At 38.8% G+C, this 26,847-nt stretch overlaps 1 protein-coding gene across 4 annotated transcripts; it reads right to left on the reverse strand.

The window, feature by feature from the left end:
• Positions 1-341: 341 nt before the first annotated feature.
• Positions 342-26,810, reverse strand: LOC111868577 (protein YIF1B-A). Of its 4 annotated transcripts, none has more exons than XM_023859349.2 (7): positions 26,488-26,810; positions 23,725-23,898; positions 16,888-17,141; positions 12,540-12,676; positions 9,831-9,986; positions 3,999-4,092; positions 342-1,057 (listed from the first exon to the last, which is right to left on the reverse strand). In XM_023859349.2, the coding sequence occupies exons 1-7, from the start codon at positions 26,525-26,527 to the stop codon at positions 875-877; spliced, it is 1,038 nt and encodes a 345-aa protein (XP_023715117.1). In that variant the 5' UTR covers positions 26,528-26,810; the 3' UTR covers positions 342-874. The 4 variants fall into 4 exon arrangements, with proteins under 4 accessions (XP_023715117.1, XP_023715118.1, XP_023715120.1 ...); XM_023859350.2 differs by having other exon boundaries at positions 26,494-26,809; XM_023859352.2 differs by having other exon boundaries at positions 26,484-26,808.
• Positions 26,811-26,847: the final 37 nt, after the last annotated feature.

Below are 26,847 nucleotides of genomic sequence, written 5' to 3' on the forward strand. Positions count from 1 at the left end.
CTGTGTTATCTGCTCAAACAATATCATAACCCAGAAAACCATAACATCAAATCACATGACTCATTTTCAATCTTTTAATTTCCTTGAAGTAAGAAATAAGATTAAATAAATTCACTTTTCTGGGAAATTACATGATTAGTCTCTTATTACTTGCCTCTATAAAGAAACAAAAACTACTTGGCCCACTTCTTCACAGAGGAAGGAACATGTCCAAGTTCAGGCTGCCAGAGCTTACCGAAGAAAACACAAGTAGTGGCATTAAGATTTAAGGTTTCTCTGCCAGACAATACATTTTAACAAGGAAGAGGAAAACCTTATGTTAAAGAAATGTAATTCTCATATTATGGTCTTCAGATAACTGAGATTTTACCTTTATTGAGAGAAAATTTTAAACTATGAAACAGTAAATCATGGTTGAACTTCATATCATTTTAAGTGAACAATACTTAGACAGAATACTTACTCAGAACCAAAACTCATCTAGGCTTTAAACATCAATGTATAACATAAATTTTATACAGCAAAATCTAAACTGAAATGTATTAAAATTATAAAGCACTATAATCTACATTAACTTTTTGTGCAAACTCAACTAGAATGGGAACTGAAATAAAGTTCACGTTCACGTCTGAAATACAGTATAAAAATCAGCCTAAATGACGATTACTAGCTGCCCATTTCAGTTTGCACACAGAAGTACATAACTACCAGTGCCAGTTATGGAAATAACACGTGTCAATTTCTGTCAAACTTTCAAGCAGCACAGTTTAGTTGGAAACTGTTTACAGTAACTGGAAATCTTCAGCAGAATGTGGAAGCGTCACAAAATTATTACATGCAGCAACACACTTGAGTTTAATTGTTGCAGCATGTGTTAGGACTTTGGAACTGGTGGAGAAATGAGATGAAATGACAGCCACCACATCAGAAAGGGCTGGATTCCTGCCACAAATAGCAGGAGATACATTCTTCGCTTGTTACCACTGTTGTGCATGTATGGATCGTGGTGAGATGGTGATGTTCCAATTGGCAGGATCTGTACCTTCAGAGTACGAACCTGCACATCATACAGAAACATGTTTATGCATTCTTTGAACAAAGAAGACTAAATGAATGCACAATGAAAATATCGTGTCTATCTGAATGTTTCAACTTGAAAACAATAAAAAGATTAAAGCAAAATTTGGTATTTGAGATCTACACCAAAAACTGTCTTGCAAATTTGATCTACAACTACGCCAGCCCAACACAGTCCCAGTCTACATGAATCAAACTCTCATCAACTCTCTCCAGAACAGCTCTTTGTATAATAAGTCAGGCAGCTCATTCATTCACTTCTGTTTAATTACCTTCAAAAAGTAACACTTACAGAAGAGGTGTAACGGGCATGAAATGTGTGTTTCATTTTCTCTACAGCGGTTGCCAACATATTTTTGGTTTCTTAAATGTTTTTTTTTTTTTTTAATTATGCTCACAGAAATGCATCTAGGTTCACATAAATTCTTCACCGATAACTACAATTAGAATACAAGGTGGTTCAAATATGANGCATTGACTGTTCTGGCATCTGTCAGAAAGTCTACATGGATAACCCGCTGCCAGTCACAGAAGAACGTTGCCATCACTTTTCCTGCGAACGGGTCCTCCATGCTCTCTTGGGTTTGGGAGAACTGGTATGCCGTCATTCGCGTGATGATTGCTGGGACTCGGGAATGAAGTAGTGCACCCACGTTTCATCGGTGGTCACTATAGACTTCAAAAATGCATCACTTTTGTCTTCAAACTGCTGTAGGAGACAACTGGCTGCTTGCATGCACACCATTTTGTTCACATCCGTCAAAGCGCGTGGTACCCACCGTGCATTCACCTTGTGATATTGCAGGTGGTATTTCACGATGTCTTCTACACTACCAACACTGATGGACAGCATTGCTCCAAGTGCCTTGATAGTGATGCGCCTATTCTCATGAATAAGCGCGTCTGCACAATCAATGTTTGGCTTGGTGACGGATGTTCGCGGTCGACGATCATGTGGTTCATTCTCCACACGCTCTCTGCCCTCTCTGAAACACTTACACCACTCAAACACACAGGTCCGTGAGAGACACTCTTCCCTGTACTGTTGTTGGAGTCTGTGGTGAATTTCAGCAGACGGGACTTTTCTCCAATGAGGAATTTGATCACAATGCGTTGTTCCACACTCCGCGGTACCTTCTGTTCACTCATCACTCTAGTAACTTCCAGACAGGACTGAACAGGTTCTAACCTGAACAAGAGGGAGGGTGGAGGTTGTGGCTTCACTCTCTCAAAGTCGCACCGCTGCTGAGCAGTGCAGCTTGTTTACAAAAAAATCAGTCTCGGTCATATTTGAACCACCTAGTATGTCAACAAATTTGGAAAAAGTCCAGAATATCACATTTCATAAAAATTTGTTTAGTGGTTTTTGAGCTATTACATCTACGTAAAAAGACAGACACAGCAGAGAAACTAATACATATACATTTTGCAACTTTTTGTTACAAAAGTGCCAAATGATGGTAATTACAAAAAACATACAGGGGTTGGCCAAAGAAAATGGGAACACTACAGATGCTGTACACATTTCTGTATTAATATGGTGATGGACCATGTTTTGGTTTCAATACAGCCACAATCCTTCTTGGAATGGATTCGTACAAGTTTCGAACAGTCACTAGCAGAATTTTATACCATTCTCTCAAAGAGCATCTTCAAGTTGCTTTAGAGATGGTGGAGGTGAGAATCTGTTACTCACTCATCTCCAAGACAGTGGTTCGATGATGTTCGAACCTGGTGGGTGATTGTGCTCACCAGGGAAGATGGTGCTCTTCAAACTATGACCGAACAAACAGTTCCATCTGTTTGGGAATGGGGTTACTGTCATCTTGGAAAACTGTATTGTTGTTCAGAAATAATGGGATGCACCTGATTACCCAACATGTCCACATATTCCTTTGCAGTAATTTGGCCATGATGGGTAACAACAGGACCAACAGAATACCACAATATTGCTGCTGAAACCATCACAGAGCTTCCTTGGGTGTTCTCCAAACGTAAACTCTTCCTGACATAGGCAACAGCGTGAAGGATGGCTCATCAGACCGTAACGTGCACGCATTTCCAGTTGTCTAATGGCCAGGTTTTATGGTCATGACACCATCGTTTATGTATCTGAGCATTACTTTCAGTAATAAGAGGTTTAGCAATTGCAGCCCTACCATGGATGTTGAATCTGTGAAGTCTACATAGGGCAATTTTTATGGTAAAAGGGTCTTCAAGATGAATATGCAGTTCTGCTGTCACCTGTGCTGCAGGTTGTGTGATTTTTCAAAAAAATCCTTTCCAGTGTACGACAATTACCTTCTGTCAATGTTGATTTTCGCCCAGTGTCCCTCTTCACTGATGTTGTCTTCCCATGATTCGTGTATGCTGACATGACTTTAGAAACTGTCGCTTTCGATACACCGAATAATGTGGCACTTTTTCTCACAGATGGTTGAGCTAAATGCACACCAATGATATGTCCTCTTTCAAACTCTAACAAGTCTCCCATTATCTAATTCTTTCACATGGACTGTCATTCAACACAATCACTAATGCACACTATGTGCATTACATAGTGTAAACAAATGAAAGAACATTCAGTGTTGCCAGCTGAAGTTCTTTCAATGTAACCAACACAAATCCAATTTCTCAGTCTGGTTTGAAGCATCCATCATTACATCTTGATTCTAACACTTTAACCCTTAATGACTTAGCACTGCCCTAATGTAATTGGTACATGTATCTAGTCCAGCTGGCCGAACATTCCACTTCTGCAATAACAATACTGTCACCATAGTTATAATTCGTCCACCAGGCCCATAGCACTGGGGCACTTAAAATCTTCTGTAGCAGGATCATGAAGGTTAATCGATGGCTTTCGTGCATAAAGACTGATAGTAAACAGAGATAACATTCAGTCAATAAAACATACTCACCAAGAAGAAAATAAGGGACATACTACAGTAAATCAGTCCTATAAAGTACCCGGTTTTGTGAAAAAGTATGCTCAGGAGCACTGCAAAAATTATCCTGAAACACAAAAACCATGCAACATATGTTATGAAGATGACAGTAATACAAGATAAATACAGCAGTCAACTTCTGGACAATAGACATCATCCTATTTTTATTTACTACACCAAAATAATGACCAAAAAGTCAAGCACTGTATTAATACATTATCATCAAAAACTATTAGGTGTTACAAGTAAATACAAGACAAACATCAACCATAAACAGACTGAAAGCTATAAGTACTTTCATATCATGGACAAGTATATCTGGAACAAGCTTATCCTATAAAGATGCATCTACAGTTTTATATAAAGATTACATTAACTACTGGCAAACAAGATGCTCTGGAAAGTACTTCTGATGACCATTTCCCTTCAAATGTTTCCACCTATATGCTGAGTCTACCAAAAACTGTAAATTAATAACTACTAGCGGAATGTCCAATGAAAATCTAATGAGAAAATTTGACAATTCCCATCTCTAGCAACAGTTTCCATAGGGAATCATCCATTGATCTACTCTAATATATTACAGCCCAAAATGAAGATTTCACTGAATATGAACACGATGAACATGAAACGTTCTCGAAAAAAGCAAAAAGAATAAGCATAAGAAATAATAATAATTATCTACGAGTACAGTAATGGCCTTTTTGGCCCATGTGAGGTGAGTCTCTTGTCACCACGTCATGGCGCGTCCTCAGGTTGCGGATGGAGGAGACGCCCTCCAGTTTTGGAGGGAAGTTGCGAATATATTGAGAAAGCAGTCGTGGACAGCCGACAAGAAGTGGTCCTCCAGCTTGGGGGTTGGGCGTGAGGTTAACAACTCCCCACCGTAAAAAATAAACTCATTACGAAAATTCTCAAGAAGCCTCAGACCTGGACGGATTCTTTGGATAAATGACCTGTGCTAAAGAAAATAGATATGAGATTTGGCACTTGGAATGTTCGCAGTATTTATAGGGCAGGTTCGCTCAGGGCAGTGGCAGAAGAAATCTTAAAATATAAGTTTGATTTAGTGGGGGTACAGGTCACATGGGATGGAGGTGGCATCACATCAGCAGGCGAATATACATTTTTCTATGGGAAGGAGAATGAAAATCATGAATTAGGTACAGGTTTTTCATACATAAGAGAACCATACAGCAGTTATGAGGGTAGAGTTCATTAATGATAGGATATCATATATAATACTTAAAGGTTGCTGGTGTGATATCATTGTTACGAATGTCCACGCCCCAACAGAAGATAAAATTGATGACATAAAGGACAGGTTCTATGAAGAACTAGAACATGTATTTGATAAATTCCTGAAGTACCCTATGAAAATTTTGCTAGATTTCAATGCCAAAGTAGGGAGGGAAAACATTTTCAAACCAACGATTGGGAACAACAGTTTGCATGAAATTAGTAATGACAACGGAGTTACAGTAGTAAACTCTGCCACATCAAAGAATCTTACTGTCAAAAGTACAATGTTCCCGCATTGTAACATCCATAAATTTGCTTGGACATCTCCTGATGGGAAGATACACAATCAGATCAACCATATTTTGATAGACAGGAGATGGCATTCAAGTATACTTGATGACCAATCATTCAGGGCAGCGGATTGTGATACTGACCACTACCTGGTGGTGGCAAAGGTTAGGGAAAGACCGGCAGTGAACAAACAAACAATGCACAGAGTTCATATGGGGAGGTTCAATCTCAAGAAATTAAATGAGGCAGAGGGTAAAGAGTAGTATTGTGTTGAAATCTCAAATAGGTTCGCGGCCTTGGAAAACTTGGACACTGAGGTGGATGTTAATAAAGCTTGGGAAACTATTAGAGAGAACAGAAAAATGTCTGCCAAGGAGAGTCTAGGTTATTATGAACTGAACAAGCATAAGCCATGGTTCGATGAAGGATGCTCAAAGTTACTAGACCACAGAAAACAAGCCAAATTGCAATGGTTACAGGATCCAAGTGAAATAAATAGGGGGATGAGAATGGTGATCTGCTTACAGATTCTCGCAACATTTTGAATAGGTGGAGGAACTACTTCCCTCAGTTATTGAATGCACATAGGGTCAGTGATGTTAGGCAAACAGAAATGCAAAATATAATTCGAATGATCAAGTTAACGAGAATGAGATGGGCAGGGCATGTAGCACGAATGGGGGTGGCGATCAATGCATATAGGATAATGGTGGGAAAGCCAGAAGTAAAGAGACCACTGGGAAGACCAAGGCGTAGGTGGGTGGACAATATTAAAATGGATCTAAGAGAGAGGTTGGGATGGATTGGATTGAGCTGGGTCAGGATATGGACCGGTGGAGGGCTCTCATGAACACGGTGAGGAACCTTCGGGTTCCATAAAATGCTGGGAAATTCTTGAGTGGCTGCAGATTTGGCTTCTCCTCAAGAAGGGCTCAGCTCCGTAAGTAAGTAAGTAATGGCCTTTCTGGCAAAAATATACACTGTAATTACTGACTGAAACAATGTAGTTTCTTGCTGCCATCTTCTGATCCTATCACAACTAACTGAGAATATGTAAGATTTGAGGCTTTCACGGCGGTGACTATGAAGAAAGCAGTCTTCTGGGATTAGGCACCGTGTATATGTGGTGTTAACCGACGTTTCGGAGGAACGTATCGCCTCCATCTTCAGGGTAGAAGAAATAAAAACAGTCTGCTTTTACCAGTTCTCACGGTCTCTTCACTTGCAGATTTCTTACACTTTTTCTTCTACCCTGAAGATGGAGGCGATACGTTCCTCCGAAACGTCGGTTAACACCACATATACACGGTGCCAAATCCCAGAAGACTGCTTTCTTCATAACTGAGAATAGTTTGCATTTGGTTTCCATGGAAACAACACAATGATAAACACTGTCCTGCTACTTATGTATACAGTATGTCCCATAATCATTTATAAAAATTGCAAAATTTACTGAGGTTGAACAACTGGACAGTTGAGAATCATGGATGGAAGGGGGAGTTTTAGTGTGGGCTGGCAGCAGTGCACAGATAAACATAATGAGAATGAACCATCAGAAGGTAAAGCACGTGATTCTGCATACAAAATATATGTGTCACGTGCTCAGACAAAAAAGATTAAACAGAAACATTTTCAGTGTTTTCTGCATTCTGTGATGACATGTGCTGTGTGGCACCAGCATCTCGTGTGAGAACCATCAGAAGAATTCAGTGGACTTTGTTCTGATGCCTCTCCATGGCACTTATGATGCCAAAACTTGTCACCAGCCTGTCTTACACTTACAACACAGCATTACATTACAGAAGATTCTTGATACCCACTGCTGTGAGAACCTTAAAATTTTATCCAGATTCAAAACTTATTAGGCAGAAAGACATATACACATGATGGTACAATAAGCTTACCTTTGATCTTAAAATAAGGAAGAGGGCAGAAACATGGGACCAACATTATAATAACATTTAACATTATAATTTCAACTGCAGAGATGTGTCAAGTGAAACTGGAAGATGAGCATGACTGGACAGTGGAGAGAGCATGAGGAAGTGATGGCCAATTTGAAGGCATTATCTCTTCACTTGCTTGGGGAGACTAATGGAAACCATGAGACCTAGGCAGGAAAGTCAGTAACACAGCTGAGGCCTCAACCAGATGCCTCATGAATGTAAGTATACAGTTTTACAATTATAACAAATTAATTGCTCTGAAAAACAGGGAGACAAAGCAAACAATATATGATGGATAACATCTTCAGCAATATTAAGGTGAAAACAAAAAGAAACACAGGAGATTCCTTCAGAGCGTGCGTCAAATCGTTTGGCAAATCCAGGAGGACAGAAATTATTTCAAATCTGTTCACAGATTTATGCTTAATATACTATGAATTTTCTCTCTCTCTAGCTCTACAGCCCTTCTGACCTTGGCCACTTTCTCAGTTTCTTTGATCTTTTACACAGTCTGTAGGACTCCCTGGATGGGGATCAGCCCTTCACAAGGCCGCTACCCACACACAGAATAATTGCACAGACATCCATGCCTTGAGTGGGATTTGAACCCACAATCCCACCGTCCGAGCAAGCAAAGACAGTTCATGCCTTAGACTGTGCGGCCACTGTGATTGGCCACTATGAATATTACAAACTGCATAATATAATAAGTCGATGCATGAAAGCATAATCATTCACATGCTATGTGAAATAATACAGGAAGGCAATGAACTGTAACAGTAGGACCAGTCCAGTCTCCTGCAGTGCCGGTTTAGGACTTGCATGGTCTGACGATCTGACACTGGTATAGCTCTACCAACACACAGGTCATTCATTGTCTTCAAAGATAGACAACAGATTCCATCAATCGATTCTGACTAATCACAAAAAGCAAAACATCAGAAAGATTTCCCACACCCAAAATCAAATTAATGTACAAGTGAAAGTTATAATTTAACCTGAAGGGACCAAGGTGGCTATATACAAAAATGATGGATTGATACAAGTGTGTGAACTTCCAAGCTATATACTACAATTCAAACTAAATAGTACGCATGTAACTTCAAACAACGGAAAATTCTTATAACATGGACAAATGCTATCACCTTTCCACTCATATCTTTGGTAAATTAACTGAGATCAGACTTAATTTCCTTATTATTTTATCTAAATTTTTATATATCTCCACATTATAACACTAATCCAATAGCGTAGTTGGTATAGCGACTGGCTACAGGCTGGAGGACCAAGGGGTCAGAGTTTGAGTTATGGTGGGGGCAAAAATTTTCTCTTCTCCACGTCGTCCAGACCAGCTCTGTGGTCTACCCAACCTCCTATTCAATGGGTACTGGGGGTTCCTTCACTGGGGGTAATGCGGCCAGGGAGTGAAGCTGACCACTCACCTCCAGCAAGTACCAAGGTCAAGAGAATGTGGATCTATACATCCACTCCCCCCTACTCCTTCATGGCATAGTGCTTAGTTGGCTAAGCACAGGGACAACTTTACCTTACCACATTGTAACAAATTTGTACTTATAGCCAAGATATATTTAGCAGATTTGTGTACATCACCTCATGCTGACCATTTATGGTCAGAACATGCAGTAAGCAATGATAACTAAAAAAAGGTTTTTAATGTAAGCAGTTTATCATATGAGCTGTTAGTGAAATTTACAAAGTGTCTGTCCTATTTACTTTGCATCTCAAAGTGAAATCACTCAACCAGCAACTGTTATGACTGCTCAAGCAGTGAATGTAAGAAATGTATCTCTGCTGTTTAGTGGTCAACTGGACAATGGTCACTGTGATGTTCTATTGTCAGCTGAAGGAAAAAACTGGTTAGCCATTTTTGATGAAGTCTGTTTCCTATAAGCAAGGTTTGCCAAAAACGTTTCATCTAGACATCAGAAGCACATTGTTATATATCAAACTTAGTATCCAAGTACAAACCAAACTACCTTCTTGGAACTTCTCAAATTGCAGAGGCTACGTATTTTTGATGAAGACCGTTTTAAGAATTCCCAACTGAAATTACAATCGACTTTATACTAGTTATATCAATAACTGAATACGCAACAGGATGCAGTACTGTAATTAATTAGCGGATTTGTGTTTTTGTGGAGGGATAATGGATATGAACAATATACTGAGCAAACCATTGAAGGAATGAGTTTAAACAGAGAGAGATACTGGAAACAGAATTATATAAACTCCAAACCAGACTATCATACTGTTTTAAAATCACAAATATAAGAATCTCAACTACTGTTAAAATTGTAATGCTTACCCAACATATTTATATCCTCCATAAGCTATCAAATCCAATGTTTTCAGGTTGGTCTGTATATTGGTAATGTACATCGTGATCAGTTCAACTATTATCTCGAACACTGTCCATGCAAGCGCTGTACTTGCTTGAATGCTTAACACCTCTGGAGTAAATCTGATGACAGACAAAACATAACATTCTCAATACAAAACAAAACACTTCAATATGGTAATATCCACATGTAAAACATGCAAGTCTGGGTGTTGATGCACACACATACATGAATAAGTTTTTGTGAATTTTTTCTGTAGGTTTTAATAGATTTATTTTGATTGAGCATTCAGATGTGTACTACGATGTAAGCAGACTTCAAGCAGGTAAGACAGTTTCCATTTTAATGAAAGATGCAAAATATCTAAAATTGGGGCACTGAACAGGCATAAAAACAGAAACACAACACCAAATTCAGTGAAACTGAGGATACAATGGCAGGGCCAAGTCAGAACTGGATAACAGGGCTCCGGTCACCCTGGGGAAATAAAGCACAGAAGCAGAGGATGACAGAAAAGCTCTCATGAGAGGACAGAAAATGATGGAGAATGCTTTAGCTAAAATGATCTAGCCTGGTGGACAAGTATACGGAGGATGATGATTATGATTAGAATTATCGTAAACAGATGATTTGGAAGATGAAGAAAAGACGGAGATATCTAGTAAGGGAAACATGAACACAAATACAAAACAGGAGAACAGAAGAGAAGGAAATGGGCCTTGCTGTAAGATTACCCAACCATGAAGACAGGCAACTGGATGATGAAACATGGGACTGACAATTTTATCGTAAATCTTTGGCACCCAGCGTAACACAATTTCTGAAAATGAAGTTTATCAGACACGATTTTGTGAAGAAGTGATCATGAAATCTGCAGAAAAGGCAGGGAAAGTCAAGAAATGGTGAACTGTCTGTTCTGTTGAATCTTCTCTTCCATTGCATGCACCAAATCTTCATTAACCACAAATGGCTGGTTGCTCTGCGGTTTATTATGCACATTTTCACGTCCTTCATTAAAGTGTCTCACTCAACTCCATACCATTGAATCACTCATGGCATGTTCTCCACACACCCCACAAAGTTGATGATGAATGTCAGCCAGTTTCATGTTTCTTGCATTCAAGAAACAGATTACAGACTGCATTTCACATGTAGCAGGCTTCTCAATCTTCTTGAACATTGTAAACACACAGGACAATGTGTACATCCAGTTCAATCATCTGCAAATGGTGTCTGTGCCTTCCCAAAGGAGCAAAAGGTCTGCACACATGAGCACCATCATGGTCGCAGCACTGCAGCGGCAATATTTGCAAACAGAAATTATTTTGTGGATATGCCCAGTACCTACAATTGGGCCATTAGTACCTCAGCCTAGTATTTTTAAGGTCGAAACTGCTACTATAAATTGCCAGGTAGTGATCAAGTTACAGCAAAACTGATTCAAGCAGGAGGTGAAACAATACAGTCTGAGATCCATAAAGACATCAAATTTACTTGGAGTAAGGAAGAATTGCCCGGTCAGTGGATGGAGTCCATTATTGTACTAATTTACAAGAAGGGTGACAAAACTGACTGTTGTAATTATCGAGGGAAATCACTGTTACCAACTTCATACAAAACTTCAGCCAATATCCTTCCCTCAAAGTTAAGTCCATATACAGATGAAATTATTAGGGACCACTGGTGTGGGTTTTGATGTAACAGATCAATTACTGATCAGATCTTTTGCCAGCCACTTGGCTATGATTTAGTGATATACAGCAGAATAGTAAAATGTTCAACAACGCCAACAAAATCCACACCCGAGTGTTGATTGTAAGAAATATTTTCAGATGCAACAATGAGTATAGGTGTAACAATGAACACTGACTGATCTCTCTTCATTGCAGTGTATTAGTTAATACCAGAACTACTTGGTACTTTCAACCCTGAAGCCCCCATCAGATGCTCTATACACTGTAACACGCAAACACATTTTGGAAGTCCTGTTACTAGGCTTGTTTTCACTGTCTCACGACTAAGTGTTGTGGCTGTATTTTACTCGTGCTTCAGCCCATATCAATCTTAGATGCCATTAAATGTGAGATGCACTCTGATTTCTGAAATTTTAAAAAGGTGAAAAGAGTGCATCTCAGAATGAAGGAAATGCAATATATCAAATGATTTAAAAAAGGTAAGGAATTAGGAAAAATTAACAATGGATGTGGCTGAGCTTAAATCTCAGACATTATGCATGGAAGGCCAGTGTCCAGGGCCCAAACCAACAAATCCATTCCTCCAACCACTCACTATTTCCTGTTGCTCCCATTTTGAGCATAGGGCATCCATGAAACTTTTCACCTCACTTCAGTTTCTTAATCTTAGAGAGTTGGTAGGATTCTCTGGATGGGGGATCAGCCTGATGCAAGGCTGCTACCTACACAGGATAACACAGACACAGAATAATCACAGAGAGACATCCATGCCTTGAGTGGGATTTGAACCCACAATCCAAGTGTTCAAGCAGGCGAAGACATTTCATGCCTTAGACCACGCAGCATCTGTAATCAGCAGCCACTCACTAGGATTAAGAAAATGCAAGGATTACTTTCAATCTAGCTACATTCCTCCATGGTGGGACACCCAGACACTAGGCTGCCCATTACTCTGTCCACTTACACTTCACTGATACATACCTGTCCTGCATGCCAAGAACTAACCCAGCAACAAGGACATATGTCACATATGCCATTGTAGGTATGTACAAGTCTGGTGCATTTATTTCGTAGCGAGGCTGAACAGGTCCATCTTGTTCATATCTAAGAGACCAATCCTGAAAATATATATAAAAAACTCTCATGTAGTTCCCCGCATCACAGGCTCATGTTCCAGTTGCATCAGTATACAAAAGCAAAGTTATTTAGCTGTTGCTTGCGAACAAATGGCAAAATTATCATTAAGCAAAAGATATTTCATCACATAATTCACATACAGCTGTTTCCAAAATATCAAAAATATCTACTTGAACTGCAGCACTGGAGCGAATCATTCTCTCAGAAACCACTGGATACCATATACACTGTCAACTCTTATGAAATGATAACTTCCTTTTTTCCACTTAAACTTTTCATGTATTTACTAAATCATCCAACATCACACCCACTGTGTGCTCTCAGTGCAGGACACTGTCTTGTACTGCAGTCACATGGCAGATGTGAAATACATCAACAGAAAATGATCCTCACCAGTAAAGCCATCTAACTATCTGACCTGCCCATTCACACTCTCATTTCAGATTTCATGCAGTCAGCATTCCTTTCAGGCTGCGATACTGACATTTTTTGTTGTCTCACCTTTCACACACGTACACAAAATGCATGAAACAGACAAGGATTTCTTACTCTCTTAATGTTTTGGAGCAAAATGAGTGCTGTAAATCATATAACAGTATGAATTGTGTCTTGAAACACAGAACAGAGTACAAATACACTATTAAGAAAAGTATAGTTCTCCCTGGAAAAAAAAAAAGGTAAAGCTATCCCTGTATCAGGGATGATTCTATGAATGAATATTATCAACATGCAAATGAATGAATGAAAAAGATATTTGTAATTAACATATTTTATGTTTGTATTCGTTAAATGAACTTTTAGTATATTTTAATACTGAAATCTTGTGAAATGTATATGTTATGGTTGTATTGTGTAAGATCTTACGGGTTGTAATTTAATTGATTTTAACTTGAACAATTTCCACTTTTTGTGTTTTGATTATCACTATGTATAATTTCGTTTTATGACTGCTCTGTATGTGACTTTCTATTTTATGAACTGTTCTTGTGTATGTTTTGATTTCATTGCGACTTGTTCAACATCCTAGGCTTTGCCAAAAAGGATTTATTGAATAAATGAAATGAAAAGAAAAGGCCCAGGAGGTCCATAGGTTTGTGAGACTTCGAGGCACCCACATTTTCTACACAACTGACTCAAAGATGATGGTAAGTTTGTCTGCCTTATGCAACAATTGCCCTTTATCCACAGGAAGATTGCTGGTACTCCTCATTTCTTTTAGAGGCCGAGTCGATCCCAGGGCCACGGTGTGGCTGGAAGGATTAGGTCAACTGAAAAATCCAGTGACCTCATCAGGAATCAAACCCACAAACTTCTGGCTTGTAGCACAGTGTCTCACCCAACCATGCTACCACATGCCTCCAAGTTGTCATGTGCTTAAATAATTAAGCACTATACTATGAAGAGGTATGAGGGAGTAATTGTTTAGATCCACATTGTCTTGACCTTGGCATTAGTTAGAGGTGAGTGGTCAGCTTCATGCACCGGCCACATTACCCCTTGGGTAAGAGCTCCCTGATACCCACTGGATAGGAGGCTGGGTAGACCCAAGAACCAGTCCAGATGACATGGAGATGAGAAAAATCTTACCCCTTCCAGCCCTCAAACTCTGACCCCTCGACCAACCAGCCAGCAGCAAGTCACTATACAAATTGTGTTAGCCTTGTTCCAGGGGGAGGATAATGTTAAAATTATTCTTTCAGAAATATGGCAATTCAACTGGTTCAGTACTTGGCCTAATGGCAGGCTTTTGCAAACTTGGTAATAAGTAATCTCCAAAACTGATAATTTGAAAACTGATGAAAAGTTGATAATTATCAACTTTTCATGACAGGTTGTGAACCACAGATGTAGTTTGTTGGGTATGCATGCACACAGGCAGTATCAGTTTCGGAGATTACTTAGGACTGATCTTATTGCATACAGTGTACACATATAGATTAGGGCAGGGGAGGATGAGGTTGTGGCCTGTCTAAAGTACCATTCCAGTATCTGGCTGATAGGTTATGGAAAGTCTGACCACACTTCAGGCCAGGTATCACATGAACGTCAGCCAACTGCTCTACAGATATACAAATGTGCTGCAACCTTTGAGCAATAACAGTCATACTGTTTACTGCTGAAACTTCACCCAAGATTTCTATCACTGTATTTATGCTTCTTTGTAGAAGCTGGTGTTTGCGTGTATTAAACAGTGAATGGGTAATACTTTTAAAGTTTACTTAGAAATATAAAACATCAGAACACCAAAAACAACATATTAATTTTACAAATGAAAAGAAAAAGATTAATATAATAAAATGTTAACATAGTACTTCTAGACAATTGGGGTTACTGGGTTTTTGGACTTCATTCATCATCTGGTATTCTAAAGAACATGATGTTTCAGGAAAAAGATTAAGGGACTGAGGTTTCTCTTTATAATGGGCCCAATAGAGTAGGTGTCTCCCAGCCCTTCACATGAGGGTGGAAACAGACTGGTTTCTGAAATGTTATGTTCTTTAGAATAACAGAAGATGGATAAAGTTCAATAATCACAAGTGTTGGTCACCACTGTCAGAACCCTTCAAAACCAGCTCTGGACAAGTGACATAATATCTTTTCTTTTTGTGTTTTGTAACAAAAGTGTCAATATAATCTAACATCATGCACTGCCAATAAAAGAAACCTGCTTATCACTATTTGAAACTGTTATAAAGATAATATATAAATATAATGACATTTAAACTACATACGTGATGTGTTCAAAAAGTATCAAACCTTCTGTTTTCCCGCGTAAACCAATGAAGCGTGGGAGGCTCCTTTCGGTGGAGACATGAGAGGACATTCATGCGCAGTCGTGAATTTTTTCCTGCCCGCAGAAAGTGTCAGTCGCTGGCAGTCGGCCTATGACTGAGGACGTGTAGTGAGAGCTCGTCAGATTCCAGTAAGGTGCAAAATGACGGAACAACATGAACAGCGATATTGCATCAAATTTTGCCAAAAGCTTGGCAATACCCAAGTGGAAACCATTCGCAGGATTCAACAGGCTTTCAGGGACGATACCATGAGCAACTCACGGATAAAGGAGTGGTACAACCGCTTCAAAGATGGCCGCACATCAGTGGACAGCGAACCACATTCAGGCAGACCCTCAACAAACCGAAATGAGAATGTCATTGAGCAAGTGCGGACTTTAGTCATGGAGGACCGTCGTATCACAGTCAGAGAACTTGAGAACGAGATAGGGGTAAGCATTGGATCGGTACATTCAATTTTGACTGAGGATTTGGGAATGAGGAGAGTGTCCGCGAAATTTGTACCGAAACTGCTAAAAATGGAGCAGAAGCAACGCCATCTGGAAATCGCACAGGACATGCTGGACAACGCAAACAGTAATCCGAACTTTCTGAACACCTTGATCACAGGCGATGAGTCGTGGGTTTATGGGTATGACCTGGAAACCAAGATGCAGTCGTCACGGTGGAAACATCTGACATCCCCGTGGTCAAAAAATGCATGGCAGGTCCGCAGCAATGTCAAGGTCATGTTGACCATTTTCTTTGACTCCCGTGGGGTTGTGCATCATGAGTACACACCATAAGGCCAAACCATCACAAAAAAATACTACCAAAGGTCCTTCGTCGCCTTCATGATGCTGTGCGGCGCAAATGACCGGATCTGTGGGCAGCAAAAACTTGGCAGCTCCATCATGATAACGCACCCGCCCATTCTGCGCATCTGATTCAGACTTTCGTCGCCAAACACAACATCCCTGTGGTTCGTCAGGCTCCCTACTCCCCCGACATGGCTCCGTGTGACTTTTGGCTATTTCCCAAGCTGAAAATGCCACTGAAAGGAACCCGATTTGAGTCAAGAGAAGACATCATGCGGAATGTGATGGCCTGGCTGATCACCATTCCAAAAGACGCGTTCCAGAAGTGTTTCCAACAATGGCGGAAGCGCTGGGAGAAGTGTGTGTATTACCAAGGAGACTACTTTCAAAGGGATTAGGGTTTTGTACCTCCTAATCAATAAATGGATTTCTGCCAACCAAAGGTTCAATACTTTTTGAACACACCACGTATATATAGGGATATCCGAACATGACATTAAAGTGCTGTATATTTGTTTAAGCTGTCCATTTGTAGGTATAAGAGCATGCAAGTGACAAAAAGAGCTTATCCTTATGAGACTCATTACAATCTGTACTCACTGAATGAGTGAAAGGGAAAAACAGAAGTCCCAGTTTCTTAGTGACATATCTTGTGTCAACAGCAAAGTAATATTTGATCCTTGAAAAAGGGACGTATTTCTCAAGTTCTTGACCAACCAGCTGCTTGCCTGAACCAACCAGTGCCTGGCCATATTGCATGGCAACATTTGCCACAAGAGGCTCATTCAGGAACTGACTTGGAATGGAAAAGCCCTGGTCTGCTGGTGGAAAACTTGGATGTATGCGTGAATAATCTGTTCATGAAACAAAATAACACCAAATATTAAATGGTACAATGACACCCTTGCATTGATTATTTCAGTCTACACATGTATCAACCTGAGGAGAAAGTTTTCATTTATATCACCTGACTCATCAAACACCATTAAAAAAATGTCTACCACTGTTATGGCTATGTATAGCCAGATAGAGACCTTAAGTTAGGCATCAAATTATTAGAATGTGAGCTGAAGAATTCACTCCTACATGTATTGTTCTTGGGAATGCTATACCACCTCTTAAGGCAATGAAAATGGTGCCCTTGAAATGAAGTGCATGAAACTGAGCAGAGAGCTTCTACCTTCTACCCATGTCCACCCCTGGTTACATCCCAATATGGGAAATTATTACAGGAAAAATGTAAATTCAAATTACTTTACAGGTGTAACTACTGAACTTAAAGCCTGTATGATCTGAAGTCTTGTCCTAATGTCAAAAATCTATCACTCACTCACAGAGCTGAGGCCTTCATGAGAAGCTGTCAATTGTGCAGATGCTCTAGAACTTCCCAGCATTTAATGGAACCCGAAGATTCATTACCATGTTCACAAGAGCCCTCCATCAGTCCCTATCCTGAGCCAGATTGATCCACTCATTTTTATTCAATCCTACCTAAGATCCATTTTAATATTGTCCACCCACCTATCTCTCGGTCTTCCTAGTGATGTCTTTCCTTCTAGCTTTCCCACCAATATCCTATGTGCATTCCTCTTTGACCCCATTCGTGCTACATGCTCTGCCCATTTCATCCTCCTTAACTTGACCATTCTAATTACACTTGGCAAAGAATACAAGTTATGAAGCTCCTCATTATGCAGTTTTCTTCAACCTCCTCACACTTCATCTCTCTTCAATAAAGATATTCTCCTCAGCACCCTGTTCTCAAACACCCTCAGTTTATGTTCTTCCCTTAATGTCAGAGACCAGGTTTCACAACCATACAGAACCACAGGCAAAATTACAGTCATGTATATTCTAATTGTTATGTTTTTAGACAGCAGGTGAGAAGACAAAAGGTTCTGGACTGAATGGTAGCAAGCATACTCAAATTAAATATCCTCTTTATTTCCTATTGAATCATGTGTTGATCTGTTACAGTCATTCCCAAATATCTGAACTGTGCCGCATTTTCAAAACATCTGTTAGCTATCATTATGTCATGGTTTTGCACTGCATTCTGGTACCCCAAACTCTATGAAAATATTGTACAATACTTCCCTCGTAACTGAATCATAGGCTTTCATGAATTCTATGAATAGCTGATGTACTGTCTCATTGTACTCCCATCTTTTCTCCAGTATCTGACGAATGCAAAAGTTCTGTCAGTAGCTTATCTGTTACGTTGAACTCCACACTGATGATCCAAAATAATTTCATCTATATATGAACTTAACCTTGAGAGTAGAATATTCGATAAAATTTAGTATGAAGTTGATAGCAGTGATATCCCTCTATAATTACTACAGTCAGTTTTATCACCCTTCTTGTGAGCTGGTACAATAATAGATTCCTTCCACTGATCAGGCAATTTTTCCTTATGCCAAATAGAAGTAATTAGCTTATGGATCTTAGAACGTAATATTTCGCCTTCTGCCTGAACAAGTTCTGCCAGAACTTAATCACTACCTGGCGATTTATACCTTTTCAATTTTGCACTAGCAATTTCAAACTCAAAAGGGCTGAGATCAGGTATTAACAGCTCAGCTGTGTGCATTTCTATCTGCCTAACATCACTGACCCTATGTACATTCAATAACTGAGAGAAGTAGTTCTTCCACCTTTCAAAATGTGGGAATCTGCAAGCAGGTCGCCATTCTCATCTTTCACTAAGTTACTTCTAAGTTGGTAACCCCTCTTAACATCATTTATCATCTATACAGGTCTCTAATGTTCTTGTTCTTACTGTTCGTTGCAAGCTCATGAATTTTGTCTTTCTGATATTCCCTCCTTTTATTCCTGAAATGCCCGTTGTTTTCACATCTTATATCGTTCAGATTACCCCCATTTATTTCATTTGGATCCTGTAACCCCTGCAATTTGGCTTCTTTCTTTTGGTCTAATAATTTGAGCATCCTTCATCTAACCACGGCTTATAATTCTTGAATTCATAATAACCTAGATTCTCTTTGGCAGAAATCTGGATATTCTCTCTAATAGTGTCTAAGTTTTTGAAATCTGCGAACCTATTTGAGATTTCAACACAATATTTCTCTTTATCCCCTACCTTGTTTAACTTCTTGCGAATGAACCTCTCCATACGAACTCTGTACGTTGCTTGTTTACTCACTGCCAGTCTCAGCCTAACTTTTGCCTCCACCAGATAGTGGTCACTATCACACTCTGCTGCCCTGGACAATTGGACATCAAGTATACTTGAATGCTGTCTCCTATCTATCAAAATATGGTCAACTTGGTTGTGCGCCTTTCCATCAGGAGATGTCCAAGTAATTTATGAATGTTATGATGTGGGAACATTCTACTTTTGATAATAAGATTTTTTGATGTGGCAAAGTTTACTACTCTAACTCCATTATCATTACTAACTTCATGCAAACTCTCATTCCCAACTGTTGGTTTGAAAATGTCTTCCCTACCTATTTTGACACTGATATCTCCTAAAATTTTCGTATGGTATTCCGGGAATTTACTGAATACATGTTCTAGTTCTTCATAGAACCTGTCCTTCGTATCATCAATTTTATCCTCTGTTAGGGCATGGACATTCAGAATAACAATCTATAGAATTTAAATTATAAAAAGGAATGGATGGGAAATAATTTTCAATTTGGGTATGGGAGAAGGAAAGAGGTCACTCTTCAGAGCCCCATTACAAAGCTGAAAGTGACTCTCCCCTGATTCAACTAGAGACAAAAATATGTACTTGTAGGACAGACACTTACTGACACCTGTGAAACTCATGCATGAGAATCTTCCCATGGGAGACCTGAACATTTTGATAAATTTTAACTCACTGGAATCAAACATACCAAAATGACAATCATGCTCATGAGGTGATAGCAGTAATAACATAACCTAGTCATGAAATTCTGTCTGGCGATTGAACTTTCATAAAAATCTCCTAAGAGAATACAAAAATTGTGACTGTACAAAATGTATTAATATTATAAGAAATGAACGTGAGAAACCTGTATGGTAATATGTTACAAGCAGCACAGAAATTGATCTAACCATCTGGAACCATCAAATATGCACCACACGAACAGTGAATGCATACTACATTTCTTTATCCTACTTATCAGTATTACCAACATTGTAACATGACACTGTACAGATTGGCCCAAAAGTCCCCATTGGAATAAATCTTTTTTGTTGCGGGTAAAAAATGGCCATGAATCTAACAAAAGATGGTTGAGTGAGCCTGGTTTTCATGTATGGTGACGAAGCTGCTTCTATCAATCCATTGCTGATAACTTCAGTCAGCGACATCTGGAGAGGTAATCTACTGATTACGGTACTATGAGGAGTGTTAGTCAATGTATTCAACATCACAGGAAGTGTCCCCAATCATCCATATCTTGGTAGATCTATAATTGCAATTGATGTCATAGCAACAGCAGTATTTGGCGCAGAGACAAACAGTTCGAAGACCATTTACATTTCAAACCAGCACACAAAAAGCAAACAGGAAAAATATACATAGAATCCAGTATATGTCAAGAGAGTAAACATACCCCACAAGAATCTGCTTCTACATGCTCATCAAGAAAAACGATTATTACACAGGATCCAGTTTGATAAGATAATATAATAAAAGTAATAAAAATTGCAATATTAAGAAGAACAATAATTAACAAACAGTAGCCTACTTTTAACTAGTTCAAATTATCCTATCTATTTTAACTTAAATGCAAACCGAAGTAAATAAAAAACAAATTTTAAAGCTGACGAGAATTAAAAAATGCTTGTAATGCTAAAAACGCATACTCACTGGAACACTAAGACAAAGGTTTATACAGTTTACATTATTTAAGTCTACAACTAAAAACCTACACTGTAGACAAGACCTCCCAGCTGCACACATTGGCCAATGGAGGGGGAATAGCAGGCAAGAGTTGAGAGTGACTCTAAGTCACATGATGAACAAAAATAGTGGCCAAAACCATAGTTAACCTAGAATTAAACATATATTGTGAGACTGAAACTGAATAAAGTACTCCTAAGAAGTCAATGACGAAGCTGTCCCAAGAGGCTGGAATGAACAGAACTTAAACCCAACAAATTTTAAAACAATACCATCTTCACCAGCATAAAGTGCAACTTACACTGGAATTGCAGTGTGATGCCATGTATCACTGAGTTCAGTTATGTTATCAGTTTCAGCAAAGCAACTCAGTCCAGTGGATCATGGTCAATGATGAACTGTTTTCATGTCAGTGGCCATGTAAACATACATAATTCTCAATACTGGAGGCCAAAGAAAACCCACACTAGATGGAAGCAACACACATCCAGAATGATCAATGTGTTATGGCCTGGGCAGCGATTTGGAACACAGGATGATTAGGCCACATAACAAGTAACATATTGTGACATAATACCCAGAAGTGTGGTGTCAAGGGAGTCTGTGCACAGGCATCCATTGCTATGCAATGGTTTGTTAAAACATGTTACCATGAGAATTAATATGCATACAACAGTCAAGGAACACTGGTTCACAACAAAGGTCTACATAGAGAGCCAGCAAGAGCCATAGATCATGGAAATGCTAAGGAGAGTCCCTGCTGATGGAGGCGATGACTTAGAAGAAGCGAAACTATGTGAAGATATAGCAGACTGGAAAGACTTGAAATGCACTGGAGTCATTTGTAGATTGTGAAAAGTATTAAAGTGTTGTAATCATCTGTAGTTAAGAGTAACAGGTAGCCAATGAATTCAGTTATCGCTCCAAACTCTATGTCTCCGCCCTAAACTATGACAGTATCTTCATATACTGCGAAAATTCCTTAAACCTATATTTGATGACATCCCAATGGTGCAGACAAACAGAATATTGCCTCACTATGTGAATACTGCGTGCGTCTTCCTGTGTGTCACGTTTCCGGATCGGTCGATAGGACGTTGTGGGCCTGTAGAATGGCACCTGCAGTCACAGGACCTTACACATATAGAAATTCTCCTCTGGGGTAACCTGAAGTGTGTCATTTACACTGACTGACCAGCAAATGTTCAGGAACTGCAGAACAAGATACAATCTGGAGGTGATAAAATTAATGTGGACATGCTGCAGTTAGTAAAAGCACCTGTTACATTCTATATTAATAAGTGCCTCAAAGTCAGTGCCTTGCAATTTGGAGACTGGCTTAAATTAAGATTCTGTCATTTCTTAACCCTACATGGTGCAGCTCTGAGCCACTCTATGTATTCTGCTATCTGGAAAGTAAATGGCAATAAGCAGACATTAATTTGGGACAAAAAAATTTAAAACATGTGCCATGGCAATAAAGGTAAATGAGGTAAAGCTACCCCTGTAACAGGCTGTGGAGGCCCACAGGGTTGTGAGAGGCTGAGGCTCCCACATTTTCTAGACAATCGGCTCACAGATGGTGGTGGGACTTTCAGCCTTAAGTGCTAGCCACCCTTTAGCCCCCAGGAAGATTCAAGGTACTCATTTCTGTTACAGGCTGAGTCAACCCCAAGCCTGGAAGGATTCAATCAATTGAAATATCCAATGACCTCATCAGGAATTGAACCTGCAACCTTCTGGCTTGTAGCATAGTGCCTCAACCATCTACATTACTGCATGCCCCTATGCCATGGTAATGGTAATGTAAATTAAAGAGCACATTCTTCTGAATACCTCCAAATCTGCTTATTTTACAGAAAGCAAGATCTTCTGAAGTTTTATACAGATGTATTGGAAAGCAATAGACATAGAAGAGCTTCCTGTGAAGGTTCTGTCCTTTGGCATATGGCCCTGTGTGTTCATTGATGTTTTTGAGCAATGTGCTGTCTCCATCTTCAGAAAAGAAGAATAGAGATGGTCTTGCAAGGACCTGCCTAATTTAAATTCATCTGCATTTGTTATGATGATTAAAATCAATTAGAATAGAACTGACAAGGCAATGTAGTGAGGGAAACAAGAAATGTGTACGAGAGAGAGACATACAGAAACTCAGTCTCAGAGCAACAGGTTGTGAGGAAGTGAACTGGGTTCAGACTAAGTCATTACTCAGTCACTCCAGTCTGGCGAAAATGCTATGCAAAAGATGTCACATGCTGGATACTGGGTCACATTCCATGATGTGCATTCTGGTTTACCTGGCAAATTGAATATGTTCCTCTTAACACGCTGAATGTTGCAAGAGGTACATAGGGGACCAGCAATAACTTTCTGGCCCACTCACATTTAAAATACACAACTTGTAACTGACTTGTTCTGTGACAGATTCTCAGTCAGTCTAAAAATATAAATGTTCATATTCAACTTAGAAGTTTATCACTTTAATAAGACCATGACATCTGACCACACCTTACCCAAATCAATGAAGTCTTAGTACTCACTATTAACATTTCTGTGAGCTATGCTAATCATGTTACCTGGACTGGCAGTATATGGAGGTGGAAGTACATATCTGCCATCATACATGTTCATGTTAGGTGGCATGTTTCCTGGAACTGCTGAAGCATAAGGATTGTATGGTGGAGGGTAGGCTGGGGCACTCATGGCAGCTGTATCACTCACACGCTTTTTTCTGCTTCCTTTCTGTGCAGCTATAAAAAATACACATTAAAATGAGTAAAATTAATATCACAGCTTATCAGCTGTTTCTGGTGTGACAGAAGTTTATTTATACAAATTCTGCAGTAATGAAATACAACAAGAAGTTCTGGGAAGAATTAATCGCCTACTTTCCTTTGATACAACACAGACCACATAGAAATGATGCATCCAGGTGTGGATGGCAGTGCCTTCTCTGTGGTCTGCACCAAATTCATATAAACAGGACAGCTTCTGGCTTTCTGGAATTATGGGGGATACACAGACACACAGAGAGCAAGGTGATCTGAAGAGAATCCTTTTATTAAAATAAGGAAACCAGGCTAAAAATATGAGACAATGCATAACATTTGAACTTTCTCATGCACATAAACAAACGTTTCTTTATTCTCTAAAGCACAGCCTTAAACGTATCAGTAAAAAATCAGTTCGGTTTTCTTCTGTTAATTCATATTATTTGTGGTATTTTGCAAATTCAGGTTATGTCTGAGTTACTATCGATAATATACACTAACTAATGGAGGTTTATTTGCTACATAAAATTCAACATGGAAAGAACAAACACAAACAATCTGTAACAGATGTAATCTAAATGTTTCTAACAACTGTGTTTTACAAAAAATATGCCATTATTTTGGATATTTTCCATCATCTTGAGTTTTGTCAAACACAATGTTCTGAACATGGCTCTGCTTCCATCATTATGTGCAAGGAAGGGAAGACTAATACTCAGCTGGTTTCATCAAAAAGGGCCAGTCACTGGACAGAAAGAGATCCACTTTTCAAAACATCATGTTCCAAAAGCTCAGAAGATGGACAGTGTCCAAAATAACAGTTATGTTTATTGCTGCAGACTGTCTAATCTGATACACTGATGACACCCCTGCCACAGTAACAGTGCTGCTCTCAATGGACTTAACACTAGGCACTTCCTTTGACAGACTGCATTGTTGGTATAGAACAACATTAAAATGATGGGTTGGTCTGATAATATGAACACTTAAAAAAATTATATTTTTGGTTAGAATGGTTTGTGCTGTGTGACTATAACTGATACTCAAATCAGTAGAAGGGCTGAGAATTAGATGGGCTTCTGCTATGTCCAGTAACAAAAAGCAAATGTGAATTCAGATTTATTTTAGTTCTTAATTTGATCAGCACGCTCCTCTTTCATCTGAAAAACTGATAACATTAAGCCAAACAGACAGAGCATTCTGTGTAGTGAGTGAAAAATTATGTGGTTTATGTTTCTGGATGGTCTACAATACAAATTTCACATTTGAACTACCTCTGATGTGAAGTATTCAAGGTGAAATTATGAAATACTAACACTAATCTGAATCATGTTAAAAGAGTCATTGTTATAATAAAAAATTCAACTAATGGCTGCAAAACGGACTGCAAACTGCAGGAATTTTTTGTGACCTTGCTAAGGCTTTTGACTGTGTTAATTATGAGATATTGACATCTAAACTAGAGTATTATGGTGTCCGGGGTTGTATATTAAACTGGTTTAAATCATATCTATTGGATAGAAAACAGTGTGTGTACATCAAAACTAATGATGGTCAGGACTATTTTTCATCTTGGGAAAGAGTTAAACAAGGGGTTCCGCAGGGGTCGGTTTTGGGACCACTTCTGTTTATTATTTACATTAATGATTTGCTGCCATATATTAATAAATTGGCTAAAGTTTTTCTTTTTGCTGATGATACCAGTGTTTTGGTTACTGGTAATAATCATGATGAGCTTAAGCATAGAGTCAGGGGTACACTGTCTCTTATTATAAATTGGTTCACAGCTAATAAGTTGGCCTTAAATATCACTAAAACTAATATTATTAGATTTGCTCTAAAACAGTCCTATAACTCTCTGGCAGTTGCTAGTGGGAATTTGTTTATAAATGAAGTTTCTGTGATAAAATTTTTGGGTCTGCAGATTGATAAGANAGTATTCTACGTTATCCATACTTTACAAAAAAATACAAAAATACTATTTTCATTTACACTATAAAAGTAACTCAATAAACTTCCCACGACAATCATTTACTTAACTAAAACTACACGTTGGCATTCTTACATGGCAGACAACTACCTCAACTTGTTACACAACATTAAAAGACGGAATATTTTTGTCCACAACGTCACTATATTCTACCCTTTCTACAGTATTACTTTAATCACAACCGCAATACAGGTTAAGTCACAAATGAAACCAGATGTGGTGAGGAAAGTTAGCCATGCTCTTTAATACAATGCTTCTACGAATCCAACTACTTCTATAATGATATAAAAAACTGAGTGTGTGAAGTCAAACTTCCAATCCAAACAAAGTACAAAACCCTCCAAAAAAATCTTTCGGCATGCACAATATGGGTTTCTTAACCTAAAATATAACAACCGACAAGAATGCATACCAATTAAAATTGTTATAACATACCGACAAGATTCATTGCATAAAATATTTATAATTAATTTCACACAACATTTAGTTTCACTATGGACAAACAGAATAGATATCAATTAGCAAACTAATGATCAAGTCATCCGTTCACCACAACTTATTTCACTGTAATCACCTACACTTACGATGTCTTGCACCGGACGTCGCGTTAAAATTCATTTCTGAAAGCCCTAATAATGAAAACTTGTACTAGGTGAATAACAGGCGAAAATAATATCCGTAATTTACTAAATCACATTCACTTTACGCTTTACACATCATGCCTACACCATTCCCAACACAACTTCCGCGAAAAAACAAAACACAGTTCAACCACGTCATATTAGTTTGCGTTAGTTTGAGGGTACCGAAATTATACATGGTAACCATAATCTTGCTGCTGTACAACGAAGTTAAAAAAACAAAAAACATTAATTATTCTGCATTAAGCACTTCAACATAACTTCTGCAAAAAACATGACAGTTCGACTACGTCAAAT

The sequence above is a fragment of the Cryptotermes secundus genome, unplaced genomic scaffold (genome assembly GCF_002891405.2).
Source record: "Cryptotermes secundus unplaced genomic scaffold, Csec_1.0 scaffold330, whole genome shotgun sequence".
Classification (NCBI taxonomy): Eukaryota; Metazoa; Arthropoda; class Insecta; order Blattodea; family Kalotermitidae; genus Cryptotermes; species Cryptotermes secundus.